At 35.5% G+C, this 17,358-nt stretch overlaps 1 protein-coding gene across 1 annotated transcript in view; it reads left to right on the forward strand.

Moving 5' to 3' along the window:
- Positions 1-17,358, forward strand: part of ROCK1 (Rho associated coiled-coil containing protein kinase 1) — a 93,371-nt gene that overhangs the window by 17,795 nt on the left and 58,218 nt on the right. The window contains exon 2 of the mRNA XM_005243285.4: positions 14,778-14,859. Within this exon, the coding sequence (XP_005243342.1) occupies positions 14,778-14,859 (82 nt within the window). The remainder of the gene's footprint in view (positions 1-14,777; positions 14,860-17,358) is intronic.

Consider the following 17,358-nt stretch of genomic DNA (forward strand, 5'->3'; position numbering starts at 1 on the left):
ATTCAAGCACTGTTACTGTTATGTGGTGAGGAAAAGAGGTTAAATCAAGGTGTCTTTTAGTCATCCTTCTACCGTCAGCTTTCTGTTTGTATTTCAACTACTTCAGAATAGTGTGTTGGTTGCTGACTCTTGACAGAACTGAAGATGTAAGCCACATTTATCTTTTAAGACACTTAGAGGTATGCCTTTCTCTTTTTGCAGAAAGCAGCAAATTTATTCCAAGAATGGGATAAGAAATGTAAGCACTAATATCTTACTATTGGCCTTGCCATTCTCAAGATCTTACTGCTGGCTCTGGTGTCTTTATTGATGGTTTTGGCATTTTGGTAATTAAAAATCAAAATATGTTTTAGACATGCTTACAATATTGAACAGTGTTGGAACGAGCATGAGTCAGGTTGTAGGATCTTCTGAAGATTTTCAGTTGTTAAAGATTTATCTTCTATGTAGAAACTATATGTGAGAATTTAGAACTACTCTGTTTAGTTCTTTTTCTGAATTTTCTTGCTCTGGTCTTTTGGACAGCCATGAACTTTTGTACTGGTTTTCAGAAGGGGTAACTTGTCAATTCATAGATGGGTTTGGTTTGACTTGATGTTAATAATCTTCTGCTGTGTTCTTATTTCCTTAGAGCAATATCTTTTTTTATTTGCTCCAATTCATACAATGTGGTATCTTGACTGAAGCAAATAAGGGTTTTTTTGAGTGTGTTTTACATGATAATATTAGATGAAATGCTGAGTTGCTTGTCTTCTGTAAAGACTGTCTTAAGTGTATGGTTTTGCATGGTGAGGTACTTGTAATTTTTCAAGTGCAAGAGAGTGTAGAGTGTGTGTGTTGCAGTTTTTGGTCTTCCTTATTTCTTCTGCCACACAAGCAATTTTTAAAACATGAATCAAAATGAAAGTGATAGGTCAGGGTTTTTTTGATTATTTTTAAAGTTTGGTTGTTCGGCATGTGTAAATGTATCTATACAGAATGTATACACACGTACACAGTTCCTGCTGTTAGAATTTTCCTAATGCCACGTGGTTGTTGTTTTCCTTTTCTAAATCAAATTGCTTATCTGTAATTCAGTCTAGTTAACTTTAATAACAGCATTTACTTCAATGCCAGTGTGTTTTGTTTGAATACTACAAAAGATGTAACTGTTTTCTTAATATCCTCTTAAGTCTCTGGGACTAGGTAAGTATGTTCAGTTATAAAATGACCATGGTCGGTAACAGGCATCTGTTTCCAAAATGACTGTTTACATGCATGTATTTATGTAGTTCTTCAAAAATTGGCTCTGTGGTCCAGCAGGGACTTCTGGAAAGTGATGTGCAGCATGTCTGAGAAAAATATAACTCTGAATTCTTGAGGTGATACTACTGCTCTTTAATTATGTTCTGCAATAACACTTGTTGGTATTTTGTAGTATTTAGAAATGGGGAACCTGCTTTACTAGGGGTTTTATAAACAGAGTTTATATGAATGGGAAGTAGCAGATGCTACCTGACCTGACTGGACATGGATATCACTAGTCCCTTAGTACATGTAGATTTCCAAGAAAGTAGTGCTTTTTTTTTTTTTTTTTTTTAAATGGAATGCTGGAAAAATGTTTTCATAAAACAAATGCTGGGGAAAAATTGTATGGAAGTTGGATGAAAGTCAAACATAGCCTTTCATTAGCTTTTGTTTAATTTTTTGGAAAACTTATTTTCATCAGAAATGACAGCTACTCAATAGTCTGTGGGATGGAGGAACAGAAAATGTAATGTTAGTATACTCTGCTTTGTTTTGTGGCAGGTTTTTATGACGTGACAAAAATACTGCTTGCCCTTGTTTCCTGTAGAGATTAAGTTAATTGGTCCAAGCTCAGCCTTGCTCCCTTGTAAGGACAGGCAGGAGAGGTTTTGACAGGATTCCATGGTAGTGGCAATGTTCCAGACAGCCCTGGCTCTCTTTCCTCTTGGGCTAAGATTTGTTTTCTCCCCTCTTCTACATCCAAAATAAAATCATGCCTTTGGAGGACATTCATCAGTCTACTGCATCCTGTTTCGGGGGAGGGCTGCTTTTCCCAAGTTCTGAAGTGTTATGTAGAAGAATAATACTAGGGAAGAGTTGATGTATTCTTCCATACCATTGTAGCTGGAAAAGTTGCTGAAAAGTTGGTTTTCAGCTATTTCTTAGCATTTTAGTATTTTTCATTCATGTGATAGCAGTATATAAACTTGGTGAAAATACCCAGTGTTCTAAACGTTGAATACCACTGTTTTACAAAGTTCTGCTGTTGGTGTCTCATGCTTGAGCAACTGTATTGGAAAGGTTGGGGCATAGTTTGTTTCTTGGTATATGAAGTCAGTGGCTTTAGTTTTCCTCAATCTTGATTCTCAAGGCTTGAAAGGAACATAGGAAAACTCAACTGAATGTCCCTAAACAAATTTGCAAACCTAATAAATCACATGGTATCTGGGTCCTTTCAAAATCAAATGTGTTTGATCCTACTAATGAATTTATAGTACTTCCTCTCTTCCTCTAGTCCTGAAATACTGTACTTGAAAATCCCAGGTAATCTGACTTGTATTGTTGCAATGTTACATCTGATAAAGTCCTGTCTGATTGTCATGTAGGAAACTTGCAATTGGAAAAAGCAACCCTGAATTTCCATGGATAGCTTTGGTTCTGTTCTGTCATTTCAGTACTTGAACATGGAACCATGTTTTCATGTAGGTTTTTGATTTTGTGGTTATACCTCCCTTTTTTTACATGCAGTCCAAAACATTTCAGATTTTAGTCATGACTGTACTGTGGTGTCAGAAGGTTACTATTAGTGGCTTGAAAATATGCTTAAACATCCAATATTAATTAAAAATTGTTTTACTGAGGGCATTATTTGTACATGTTATCATTTTTTCTTCAGGTAGATTTGAAAGAGAGCATGTTTTTTTATCCACGTTTTTTATTTTGATTGCTTGAAGGTAGTGAATAAAAGCATGTTGTTGTAGGTCAGTTTATAGATTTAATGCACTGGATTCTGGAATCTGGAAGCAATTTGTTAGCAGAAGTGCTTTGTTCTGTATTAGCAGTGCAAATCCCTGAAAAATGTGAAAAACTTGCTGTTTTGTTCCTGTTAGTAACAAAATCCTTTCAATCCTGAAGAATCTTAGTACTTGGCGGTAGAAGTAACTTGTCTATATTTAAGATAATTCTCATGGAATTTTTATTACTTTTTTTTTTTAAAGCATTACTTTAAAGTCATTCTTGTGACTATATTCATCATGGAAAAAAGAATAAATACATAAAAGCATTGGTTTTATGTATACATAAATCATCTGTTTTATTGAAAGTGAAGGGTTTTTTTTGATCAATACATGAAAAAGAAGTCCATGGGCTTTGCTAGGGTTTGCTTTATGAAACCGCATAATGATGCACAAATTCTTAAGTAGTGTTCCATTCTTGTTTAGTTGCATATTTCAAATTTCTGTTTGACATGTGATTGCTTGTGATGGAATGTTTATTACAGAAATGTCCCTAGATCTCTGACAGGAGATTGCGCAATCGGAGAAGCTTCTCACAGTTGATAACTCTGCTTGAGTTGAGTTGTGCTCAACTTCCCCCTTTTTTTTTCTCTTTTTTTTTTCTTTTTTTTTTCCTGCAGGCTGTGGGTTGCATGTGACAGTAAAGAAAGACATATAGCTTTACAGATTACTATTTCAGTTTCTATAGAGTGTTTTTAGTATAATTCTTTCATAATCTTTTTTGGAGTTCTGTCATGGCTATTCATCTCTAACTGAAAAAGTGTTTTGACTTGTTCTAGAGTTTTAGGGAAGAATTTCCCTTTTGGTGGGGGATAGGGGAGATTTTGTGCAGTGTTTCCAGGCTGCTGGAAAAATTAAGATGTTCTCACTCTTTCTTGGAAAGCTATTAAATTAATTGTCTGCCCTCTGTTTAAAAAATTAAGTACTTTTTTTGCCTTTCAGTTTGTCTAGCCTCTGTCTCCAGTCACTGTGTTCTTTTTTGTGGACTAGATGGTATTACTAGTAGTAGAGGGGTTTTTTTTCCTTTGATACAGCTTTTTGGAGAGTCTTTTCTAAAGCATAGTTATTGAACTAATATAATCTGAAGAGACTGAGTTGTCAAGGCTAAAGATAAAACAATCAAAAGGCAAGTTCTATACTTTACTGTTTATAGTTAACACAGAATTTTGTTTGCAGCGAACTTAATCCAGGTCAGGTGACAAGAGGTACTATATGGCTGATGAGGTATTGTTGCTTTACAGAAGAATTAGTTACCTTTCCACAAACTTACCGTATTGCAGGCTTAGTTGGTAATGTGTTTTGGTTTGTGGTGGTTTTTTTTTGTTTTTTTTTTTTCTTTTCATAGCAGAGATAACACTTTTCAGACAAAGGTATAGTGGGGCAGCTAGAGGCAGCAGTTTAAGCTATTGATGGGAGAATTTACTTTACTTTTACCTTAATGTGTTAAACTAAGAAATCTAAAGTTATTTTGCATATTAAACAGCTTTTACAAGGGCTAGTGCACTTTTTTTTTATGTTCTTTGTAAGAACATATTATGTTTCTTCTTAAGAATGTGTTGGTATCTTGCTGATTCCCATTTTGTCCGACTGACTGAAGCTTACTTCCTGAAGTCTGGCTTCATGGATACCTGCCTGGAAAAAATCTGAGCAGCAGACAGCAATTTCACAAGCAACAGATGTGGAGGGGGTTCTGTTTCCTTTGCTAAATACTGCTATTTCTTAATGGGGTTGTGCAGTTGCTTTCCTTTCATTGAAGTCTTCACCTGAATCCTTGCAGGCTGCTGCCCAGAGAAGCCTAAGACTTTCGAGCTGGGACTGGAACAGTTTCTCTTTATTCTTTCATATCTCTGATGTGACTGTCTTCTATACCATTTCATTGAAGGGAAATTATGTACCAGTATTTGGATCTGTAGTGTTAATTTTTATCCATCTTTCTTTTGCTTTCTAGTGAGTGTTACTTAGATGTTGACTCCCATTGGTCTGAATTGGTAGTTATAAGTGTGTGTGTTTAAAGTGAAGCATTAGAACTTCTAAACCAGAAGTGGTAGATCTGTATGTGCTGCCTGTGGAAGAATCTGTCCTCCTGGAATAACCAAGAAGGCTGTGGGGACCTCAAAGGAACTTTTGCTGATGTAATTTACAAGTGAGATGGGGCTTTTAAAAATTTTATGTTTTTATTTATTTATTTAAGTAGTTACTTTACATTTTGGGTGGAGGAACAGGGCTTGCCTTGTGTTTTTGGTGAATATGATAACTTTAAGCATTTGGAAGGATGTGAGGCCGCTTTTTTCCCCGTGAGGTATTTGTGCGGATAGTGTTACCCTGATGTGTGTCAGGTTGGCTGCTCATCTCGGGTTGCAGTTGTTACAGTAGCTGGGAACGCTAGACCTTTGAGGCACTTCCTAATGCCAAGTGCTGGTCACTGTGGAATGCTGCTTCCATGGTGATAAAAATCAGTCAGTTCTTTAACCACCAGTACTCTCTCTTCTTTTAATGCTGTTTAAATATATATATGCTTTAAATATGCTTGTGTTCAGCACATTTAAAACAGTTTTATTGAAAAGGGCAGTTTTAAGAAGCTGGACTTACGTTTTATTTAATCCTAGCATGAGACTAATATGACTTGATAAATCATTTAAACCTAAAGTACACCATCTATTTTCTTATTTTCTACACGTTAAAATACCAAAAATCTATGTAGCCCTCCAGATAGTTATACAGCTGTTTTTGTCTTTTTATGTAAGGTATTCTATTGATAGCAAAATGTGCCACATTTGGTATAGAAGCTTTGTAGTTTGTAAGACTTGCCCATAGAGCATATAAACCCACACAAGTGAACCTTTTTTAAGGAAAATAAGGTGCAAATATCCAGAGACCTCACTTGCTGCGAAATAAAATAATACAATTTCGCTTAAGAGGCGTCAGCTTTTGCTGCTGTTACACATCTGCCTGAACTATCTTCAATGTCTGTTGTACCTGTTTCTAAATAAATTTTACTGAATTATAGTTTTGATGACATTTTGGTCCATATTCATCTTCCTTGAAGATACTGCTCTCTCATCTGATAGTTGTTCTTAAAGATGTAATATTAAATGGAATTAATTCTTGTGCTAAATCCAAATTATAAACCACTGATGTAATAAATTGGAATTTGGATGTAAAGACTATTAACCACAGTGAAATACCCTAGTGTATTGAAATTAGTGTTGTACTATAGTGTTAGAAATTTGAGTTTTGAGGGGAAGAAAAACCCTGCTGAAATGTGTTGTCTGGAAGGCATCATCAGACAATGTGAACTTTCTGTAATTTTAGGCATAAAATAGTGCCTTGAACAGATGTCATTCAGAACAGATCTATAGATGTAAGGTTCCTGCATCTAGTCAGTGGACAGAGAGGGGCTCTGGTGTGAAGGAGCTATGACTTGCCCTCAGTTTTATTGGAAGCCTGAGGCTGTAGGTTCTCCGAATTATATGTGTACTAGAAACTGACAGTACTCTTGCATGCTTCCTGTATATGAGCTAATTTCACAGATTTGCACTGCATTTTATTTTATTTTATTTTATTTTATGAGATGTTTCAGGTGGTAAGATTCATTGCTGCAGTGGAAAAACAGTAACACCCAGAAAAACTAAATGGCTGTGACAGAGTGTTACTGCTTTTATATATACCCGTCTGTAGATTTGCATCTGAGGCTTCCATCAGTGCTAATATGGATGTTAACAATATTGAGAGTTCTGTTGTCTCTGGTGTTAGTGACAGTTGTATTTTGGTACATATGTGTGTATGTATCAATATATATTGAGATGTCAGTATTAATTCATAATTTACTGAGTCATGTAGTAGGTGTACACTCTAGGAATTTGTCAGTAAAAATGTTGAACAGTTGGTGTTTGGACAGAATGCAAGAACACGTACTTCTATATGTAACTACACAGAATGTGATATGGGTGAAGTCTGCAGCTACACATGGAATAACTCCTTAAAAAGGCTGTAATGAAAGCCATAATCCATACTGATTTCAATAATCCTGACTTGAGGTTTCAAGATCTCCTTATTGAGATTTTAAATATTTACTGAGTTAAACTTTTAGCTTTTTACTGAGTTTTAAAAAAAAAAAAGTATTTCTTAAAAGCTATGTATTTAAACTAAATTTGCAAAAGCTTTTTATGAGTATTGCAAGATATTAAAAAGTAATGAGTTCTATAGAATTGTATCAGGCTGGTGAGAAGAATGGATGAGGAATCAAGTGCCTTGTACTCAGGCTCTTATGTCATTTTGTGTGCTTTGCCTAGTGTAACAATGTAATGAAAGTTCTGAAGTGTCGTAACTCTGGCTACAGTGATTTGTCTGCTTTGAAGATGAACTACTACCTTGCAGTTTTCTGTTCTCTGGACAACAAAATAAATGAGCATGATTAACTTAAAACTAGGTAGAGAGATCTTCTGTGTACTTGATTAGGTAAATGTAGGTAGCACTGTTGTCATTGGCCTGCAAGTTGGCTTTCGGTGTTCTTGCCTGAACCTAGTGAGTTGTATAGATCTATTTAGAACTTGTTTCTCAGGTAAACTTAAACTTGCTCATTTCATTTTTTTAAAAAAAGAAGTATTAATGTTGGGCACCAGAGGGAAATCCTGTGTGTGTGTTTTTCCTTGCTAATGAAATAGCAGGAGGGTACTCCCCAAAACAGTTAAGTATCGAAGGAGGAGTCAAAGATTTTCTCTTGGTTCAGTCAGTAATATCGGAAGTCTGTCCTTGTCACAAAGGAGTAATGGCTGCTGTGGTCTTACTTGGAGGGCAAAAAACATGAATCATGCAAAGCTAAGCCTTGTAACGAGGCCATCTTGATTATCACTTGCTCCACTAGTAAGGGCTTAAAGGATATTTTTGATAGGATAATTCACTGCAGGAACTACCTTTACGTAAACCAAAAGCATAGCTTGGTGTTGTACATGAAATGGGATTGTTTAGATTGGAAGGGACCTCTGCTCAAACAGGGTCAGCTAGAGCAGGTTGCTCAGGACCATGTCCAGTCAGGTTTTGAATATCTTCACAGATGGAGACAACTTCTCTGGGCAACCTGTATTTGACCACCTTCAGAGTAAACAAAAAGTGTTTTCTTGTGTTCAGATGGAATTTCATACTTTTGATTTGTGTCCATTGCCTCTTGTCTAGACACTATTGATAAGAGTCTGGCTCCATCTTCTTAATTCCCTCCCATTTTATACGTATGTGTAAGATTCCCCCCTTGAGCCTTCTCTTCCACAGGCAGAACAGTCCCAGCTCCCTCAGCCTCATAGTATAAGAGATGCTCCAGTGCCTTAATCATCTCTGTGGCCCTTTGCTGAACTTGTTCTAGTATTCCCACGTCTCTCTTGTACTGGAAAGGCCAGAACTGGACACAGCACTGCAGGTGTGGCCTCACGAGTGCTGAGTAGAGGGGATCATCTCCCCTGACCTGCTGGCAATACTCTGCCTAATACAGCTGAAGATGCTGTTGGCTGCCTTTGCTGTGAGAGCACCTTGCTGGCTCATGTAACTTTGCTGTCCACCAGGACTCAAGGTCCTTCTTGGCAGAGCTGCTTTCCAGCTCGTCAGCCCTGCACCCCTGCCCCTCCTGCAGCATGTACTCTGCTGGGGCTGTTGCTCCTCAGGTGCAGGACTTGACATTTTCTTTTTGTGGAAATTCATGAGATTCTGCTCTGCCAGTTTCTCCAGCCTCTGCAGGTTCCTCTGACAATTTAAAGATCTGGTAATTCAAAAAATTCATGCATATTTGAAAATAGGATATAAAACCTAGCTTCTCACTTGTAACACTTAAATAGGCTCTCTCAATATTGATAGTTGACCACAGAGATCACTTATGTATGACAGGGTGTTATCACAAATCATGATGAACACATGCAAATCTAGATTAGTGGGTTTGTTGATTTAAAGTATGGAGGGTTTAGTACTATAGAAATAATTAGGAAAATAGCCCCAATACAAGGAACTAAAATACGGACAGTTAGAGTTGTAGATCTTAAGACTTTGGTCTCTACAAAAAAGGGAAAGCAGCAAAGACTTTAAGCTTGGGTAACTGCCAGTCAGTCCAAGGAATGCAAACTTGTATGCTGGTAATACCCATTAAGTGTTTTTTTTAGTTCTTTGAATGCTAGATAAATAGTAAAATAAACAAATGTCTCAATAACAAAGTTTTAACTGAATTGAATAGATTTTTATTTATCATATGCTTCCAGTAGATGATACTATGTCATATTGAAATGTGTGCAAAGTAAAAAATTCAAAATTTAAAGATGCTATAACTGTACCCTGATGATGTAGATCATATACTATGTTTTTTACTTGTTTTCACTTACGAATCCTGAGATAATATGCTTTGCTGAATTGAAGTTGCTTGATGGAGTGTATTTTGAAATATCCTAACGGTAAATTTCACTATAAAATTGCATTAATATTAATCCATACATCTAAGTAAAACCAGAATTACATAATTGTAGTGAGTTTTTGAGGTTAAGAAATGTAGTTACAGAGTGAGGCAGTCCAGTATAGTTATGGTGGGACTGGCATTTTGATGCATTAAAGCTTTGGAAATAGGTATAGACCAAAATGTGGGGGGAAATTCCATTAATATGGGAGTGCTTAAGTCAGACTGAAGAAAAGCAGTGCATTTCAGAGGAATCTAAGGAAAAGTAGTTAGTAACAGCCTGAGAAATTCAATGTTAATAGATCATGTAGTTAATATATATATTAATGATAACTTTTAAGTTATTGCATTCTACATTTTTAGAAAAAATGAAGGGGAAGTAAAAGAAAAGGCTGTTGCAGAAATCTTTCTGCATGTTTCTTCTTAAAGCTTAGGGGAGTTTCCATAATGGGATCCTTCTTTACAGCATTCATGCTGAAGCATCTCTCTCAAACTAAACCAGTACTAGAAAAGTTTCCTGGACAAAATAACACAGTAGGATTGCTGAGACACTGAGGTTGCTTGATATTTACCCATCTTTTTTGTACCTGATTGTGTCTCATTAAGGCATGTAAGTGTATGAATAACCGTAGTGTTTATTTACATTAGCGCTTAAAACTGTTTTGAAAACAGTAGTAAGAAAGATGGTAAATATATAGGGGTTTTATTATTTTTTTGTATTGAAGAAAAAAAAATCTTCTCATTAATGCAGAAGCCCCCAGACCAGTAGCAGAACAAGTGAGCCCATAGGTGTTGTGATGGGGAAGAGCTAATGCATGTATTGTGGAAGAAAGTCACGCTTTGCGTGGAGTTCATTGAAGTAATTGCTGAGTATGAGGATAACAAAAGGCTTTTGAGGAGGCTCTTCATTTAAGCTTTTTATCAGAACTAAGCTGCTTTAGGCTAGTCTTGTTTTCTGGTGAATGAATGAAGTGGGAGATGGTGTTCAGTTTATTCAAAACAGATCAGTAATGGAGTTTAACAGGTCTGTGCTATATCGCTATCATAAGTGATCTGAAATGGTGCTTTGTGATTAATGGAGTAAAAATTCAAGCTATAGCAAATCACAGAAGAGATTAATATTTGTTGGTGCCTGGGTGATCAAAAGTGGCAAGAGAAATTCAGCATTGATGAATGTTGAGTGCGTGCACAGGAGAAAAACCTCTCATTTTGATGTACTTTTGTTGTTGAATGTTGAACTAGCTTTGATTTATAGTACCTGGTTTTGTGAAATAATCAGTTTAGTAAACAGTGACTATAAAAATTAATCAGATATTTCAGTTAAAAACTTTAATTAAGAACAGAACAGGAAATACTGTACTGCATTGTATACTTAGAGTGTGCTCATAAATTAAATACTACTTGCAGTTTCCTCCCTGATTGAAAAAGTAGATAGTAGAAATAAAAAAGCACTGGAGGGTGGTGGTGGGAATTGGAATAGCAATTGAAATAGAATAGCTTTCATACAAGGATAATTGGAAGAGAGATGACCCAGAGAGAAATGATGAAAGTGTGTAAAACTGTCTTGTGGCAGGTGGGTAAAGAATAATTTTTCCTTTTGTGACTGAAGAATGGCAAGCTCAAAATTAATTATGTTTTCACACAGTCTGTAGGTGGTGGATTTCATATCTAAATGATGCTGTAAATGCAAGAGGCTAAGTAGAGAAAATGTTTAGAGAAAATCACTGATGAAAATTCTGGCTAGAGCTATTAACTATGACGGTGCCATTGCTGGCTCACAAATACACCAGAGCAGCGCTACCATATGCTGGACTTGTTCCTATGCTTTTTCCTAGACACCCTTATTGTCAGCTCCAGAGCAGTATATGTGTCCAGTCTGACCTTTGATTTTACTCCATATATCTGTTCTTTTGAAACTTGAAGTGTGGTGTAGTAATGAATGCAATGAAACCAACCGAATATGTGGAAATGTTGGTTTCATAGGGAAGAACTCTCTGCACATTGTAATGGCTTCCTAGTATGCCTCTTTTTAATTTCAGGTTAAAATGTGGTATTTTTAAAGATTATGAAACTATTTATGATTTCATTAAATGACTGTGATACAGAAAAGACTCTTACCAGACCAAGAAACTGTTTGAGTGAAGGACATCAGAAAGGAAGTGTTTTCCCCTGTTCTTTTTTAATCACCTCTGAAATACTGTTACTGTGTAAGTTGTACATTTGCTTTTACAAACCAATTTATTTTAGTAGTCTAATTTAACTGTTAACATAAAAGGAAATAGTCTGTGTAGATCTCAAAGCTAAACAGGAAAATTGCTCTGTAATGACAGAGTAAGGTAGAAGTTAGCATTAGCTGAAAACACCTCTAAGCTACAATATGTTTCTAAGAAGTATGGGATGTGGTGTATTTAGTGAAGATACATACTAAAAATATATTGAACCCATCCAAGTGGGGAAAAAATCCATTGTAAAAATGATGCTTTCTTATTTTAATAAAGTGTGTTAAACTATTGGCTGTATGGTTGGTTGCCTATTATAATGACATCTTAGTATCCTTCAAGAGGAGGTGGCTGTGGCTTCTATAGGTCTTGAAGGAAAGATGTTGCTTCCTTTCATTATTAGGAAGAAAGTCAGATGGCGTATTGAAAGATTGAGCAAGGTGGAAACAAGAAAGCTAAGAGATGAGTTACCTTTGCAGCCATCAACAATAATGATCTGTCTCCTTCCATTTGGCTTTTACCCTTTTTTCTCCTAGCCATTATTGCTAAAACTTGGTTGTGTATTCCCATCTCTGTGACCTGCAACTTTTTCACTGGCATTGCCTTCTTGCTGTTGAGCTTGCGTGCTCTTCCTCCCCGTTTGTTCACCAGCGATACTACTATAAATAGCAATGCTTCTGTGTTTCCCTTTGTACAGGGAGAGCTTGTAGCATTCACAGATTCTTCTGGTTTAGCTAATATAAGTGAAATAAAAAGGCTATTCCATGTTTTGTGTTCTACAGTAGGTATCCCAAATATTTTACTTACTTTATTCACAATTCTCTAAAATTACCTTAAGCTTAGCTGAAAAAAATTATGATTTGGAGAGTTAAGGATTTACAAGGCTCTTAATTACTGTAGGAACACCACCCCACCCCTACTTTTTTTTTAGTTAAAAGTTTTGAACGAGGCTAGTTTATTCTCTGGATGCTGTAGCAAAGGGGAGCTGATTATTTTTCAATAAAAATTTATTTTTCAAAAAAAAGAACTTTTTAAATAAGCAGCTCTTGCCAGGCGGCTTCCTTATATGTTTGCATGATTTTGAAGTGGGATTTGAAATGAATGCAAGATCAATAGCTTGAATCTGTATTTCAAAGGGTTTTTTTGTTAAGTGTTTTACTTGAAAGAGTTCACATCTAAGGTGAATGGTTTCTCTGTTGAATTTACCTAAGAATTAAAATTCTTTAGTGGATTTCCTGGACATTTACTATGTATCTTTGGAAAAGGTATCTTTCAGTTGGTTACAGGGTACTTTTTAGTAAGTTGCACTTACCCTCCATAGCTTTATTTCTGCATCTGTCTTGAGTCCTAATTGTTGTTGGCCTCTTGCTCTCTGACTTACATTGCTGACCCATTAAATGTTTTTTTCATTGACATTTCCTTTTCTTTTTCATCATCAGTGTGAGTCCATAAAGATGATCCTTTAATACACTCAAGGTGAAAACCTGACTTTATTTAAGTATTGTGAAAATACTGTGTTGTTTTTCTTTATTCTTACCATTGTCATTGTAACATTTCTTAGTTTAAACTAAGCCACTGTATGGAGAGGTAACTTAAAACATGAATGTTTTTTTATGAAGTTAACAAATTTAAAAACATCCACCCTTTAAAGTAGTTCTGATAATCCCTGTAGTTTTATCTCCTTACACGTTTTCCAATTCTAGCATGATTTTACTGCTTGTTCTAGTTGTATCTGAAGTAAATGATTTCTGTCTCAGATGTTTCAAAAGTGAGGACTGCAAGTCTATAAATGATTTTTATTTTGATAGCATTTGATTTTTTTAGATCTTAAAATCCCCTATAGACTGAGGGGGGAAAATAGGTTTGAATTAAAAATTGAGGGATTAAAGACTAATTTTTTGATCTAGATCAAGTTTATTCTCCAATATGTTTTCCTGGAAAATAAGCTTTCAAAAAGCTTTTTTTTTTTTACTCTAGCTTTTCTGCAGGCATACTTACTTGATGGATGTAATGCTCAAAGACTGATGGTTCAGCTTTCAATCCTGTATTACATAATTTTATAAAAGCTGAAAACAGTCAGATGCTGTCTAATCGGATCAGAACTGATGAGATCAAAGATATGTCTGGTCTAATACCTCACTCTCCACAGGTCAATAACAGATACCATAGACATACAGGTATGGAATGGACAAGTAAATAGCATTACTTCCCTTGCAAGCTTTGTTGACATCCATCAATGTGTATTTTATGACCTTCCTTTCTATTTTTGCAGTTGTCACTTAAATATTACCTAGTGGAGAGACTCCCTAATGCTGTTTGATTCTTTGTGATATAATTCCCTAGAATACTAGATTATTTTTCATTAGATACCGTATCTGTGGGTTTCAACTGAAGTATCTGCTTTGGGGATACTTTGGGGATAGTTTTCTCTGAGAAGAATGAATCCACTGAAGAATCCTGTATACCTGTTGTAAAATTTAGATTTAAACTTTAAGTCAGGAATTCTATGGCACTTAGACAATGACAGGTTTAAGGTCTTGTTTTGTTGTGGTTGTGTTTTTCTGTTGGTTTTTTGGTGGCTTTTATTTTGCTTTGGTTTTGTTCATAGGGATGTTTTCCATGGTAGTAATGCCAGATGGGGTTGTGGCTGTTCATTCCTAGAATGACCAATACCTTGTTCATGAAAATTCTGTCTGAATTCAGTGAATGAAATGTGGGGGTTAAGTTGCCGTCATTGTGCTGTTTGCCAGTTGCCACTTAACGTTCAAGTCCCTACTGTGTGATACATTGTGACTTTTTAACATTATTGAATTTTATTAGAACTGCTATTTGCTCTTATTTGCAAAACCTTTTTTTTTATGTGCATTTGGAGCTAATTAAGGTAAGTAATAATTCATGTTTGTTTTGGGATGGACAGAAATGTGGAAGTGGAGGAGTAACAGCTGTTTCGTGTAACTGCTAACTGAACCATTAAATGTGAATGATTACATTTGTGTGGAAAATTGATAAGGATAACTGTTTTTATCTTGTCTCTTCAATTAACAGCATGTGTAATAATTTTTCAAACACCTAATTTTGCTTGTTGGGGCGGTTTGTCTGTTTTTTTTTTTTCAGGATGGATTAGATGCTTTGGTATATGACTTGGATTTTCCTGCCTTAAGAAAAAACAAAAACATTGATAACTTCTTAAACAGGTGTAAGTATTTAATGTTTCAGTTACTAAGTAACAAAAGACTATAAATACCAGGAAGAATAAAAAAAGAAATGTGGTTCTAGCTTTTTGAAAGGTGACTGGGGTTCTGGGATGCATTACGTGTTTGGGTGCAAGTTGCTTTAAGAGCCTGATTATTTATTTATTTCCCAGTGAGAACTGACAGCTGTCTATACAAATCTGATCCCAACAATTGAATGTCCAAGTTTTTTGTCCTTGTAAATGGCATTGTTTTCAGTGGCACAAAGCCTTTTAAGAGAAAGGCTTGTTATCTTTGTTCTTGGCAACCCTCTGGATTCTCATAACTTGCTTTGTAATTTCATGTACTATTATATCATAAGCAATTAACAGTAAAATGACATAACATTTATACAGTGTCAAGAAATCATATTTAAAATTTGTTCATTGACAGACTGGAGCATGCGTTTTGTAGACTTTGTTTAGCACAAAAGGTCTTTTTTCATTATCCCATGAAATCATTATACTAATTTACTTGTGCATGCAGCTGATGTGTCTGCAGAATTCTCTGTATTTACTCTATATTTTTCCACTACCAGATTCCTGCACATTTTACTCTGTAATAACATTTTAAATTAATAAAGTTGTTATTTTTTTTTAAAGTTATAGTTCCATAATATTCATAATAATACAAAAAAACCCAAACCCAAAAAAGACATTTAAGAGTTAAGTCTTTTGTAAAGACTGCCAAACTGACAAATTCTGGAAATCATGGCAGAGACATTTGCTGATTTGAGACTACTTATTCTACCTGTGGGCTGAATGGGCTAGCCTTGAAATTAAACTAATGTTACTAGATTTTTACAGGCTTAAGCATCTCAATTAAATGTCGCAATAAATGGTTTTTGTGGCAAATGTAATTTAACTAAAATAACTTTTGTCTTTGCTTCATTGAAATGTACGGTTTTGTTTCTTTCTAAGGTGTTTTCAAATAGTTTACTTTATGCAGCTGTAAGCAATGATAGTTTTGTTTTATATTATTCCCCATTTGTGGTAATATATAAGTCTACTGAATCTAGTTGATGGCTCACTTGCATGTAAGCCATTTGCTGAAAGGCCTGAGTTCAAATGTTCAGTTTAACTTTTCACAGTTCAAAAGATATTTGATATTGTACACTGCGTTACATGCACATTTTGTATACTGTTATTTACAGAGAAGGTGTGATGAAACTCTTGGAGGAAAGAGAAGTTGTGTCAGGCAAAGGAAATACTCATTGCAACAGATAATTTTAGTGTAACTTTTATGAATAGTGAAATCATTAGTGAGTCTCAAGAGAGCTTCACTTTTGCCATTGGGACTGAGTAAAGGAAAAGAAAACTTGAGTTTACAGTCTGATAACAAAATGTCTTGTAGGTATAAATTGCATACTGTGTAAGATATGACATGAAGTAATACAAGGGCAAGAAACAGAGCACATTATTTCACTTGAAACTGCCTTTAGAATACTAATCTTGCTGTGTTTGCTGGAATACGAAAGCAAGCTGTGGTTGTGTGACTAGTGGCCTTAGAAGGAGCTGTGAAGTCTAGTTTGTCTCAGAATTCTATTTAAAAAAAAAAAAAAAAAGACATATAGGAACATTTTCATCTTTATTTTAGTTCTAATAGAAAACTGTTGAAAATATCTTTTTGTAGTATTAACTGTCCAGACAGCTTGCACCACTATTCTAGAACTTTAAAATAAACTTCCAGATTACAAATAAAATGGGAGTTTCCTTCCTTTATGTTATAGACTGATTGTTCTGTATGCCACTCATCCCCTCTTATTTTATTGTGGTTTACATTGTATATTTGTGGAGCTTCCAAAACCTGCTTCTACTGCCTAAGGTTGTGAGGGTTATTTTCACAAATGTAGAACCTTATTAATTTTCTACCGTATTGAATTAAAAGAATAAAGAAATCACTGGTTGGGAGCCCACTTTGCGACAGGGACTCTGTTTATGTCAAGCCAGTGTCCAAGCTTACAATCAGGCCCCAGGGTAAGCTGCAGAATGCGGTCTTTTTCCACGGGAGCTACCCTGCCTGTCCCTGCCTGTTCATACAGTGGAAGCTGGCTGGGCCCCCCACTGTTAGTGGGAGATAAGGAGCTGCCTGTTTAAATACATTGCAGCCTAATAAACCTTGTTTAACAAATCATAGAATATGGAGGTAAGATTTCCAATGCTGCTGTTACTGTAACATATCGTCTGAAGATAATTGAGAGTTTGTATGTCTCAAGCAGTAAATTGCAATTTGCAACTGCTCACGAGCCCAGTTTACACTATTTAAAAATCCTTAGCTTAGATTGCTTTTCAGATGCTTTTTCCTTAATTCTGTTTTGGCCATAGGTGAGGCTTATGACTGAAAACCATTTAAAATGCTCATATTGTGCTAGCTTTCTTTTGCACGAATGTGAGAATTTTTCATCCAGAAGTGGTGGATCTCCTGTTGTGAGATTACTAGGCAGTAAGTTAACAATAAGTAGAAAA

Source organism: Falco peregrinus, chromosome 3 (assembly GCF_023634155.1).
Source record: "Falco peregrinus isolate bFalPer1 chromosome 3, bFalPer1.pri, whole genome shotgun sequence".
Taxonomy (NCBI): domain Eukaryota; kingdom Metazoa; phylum Chordata; class Aves; order Falconiformes; family Falconidae; genus Falco; species Falco peregrinus.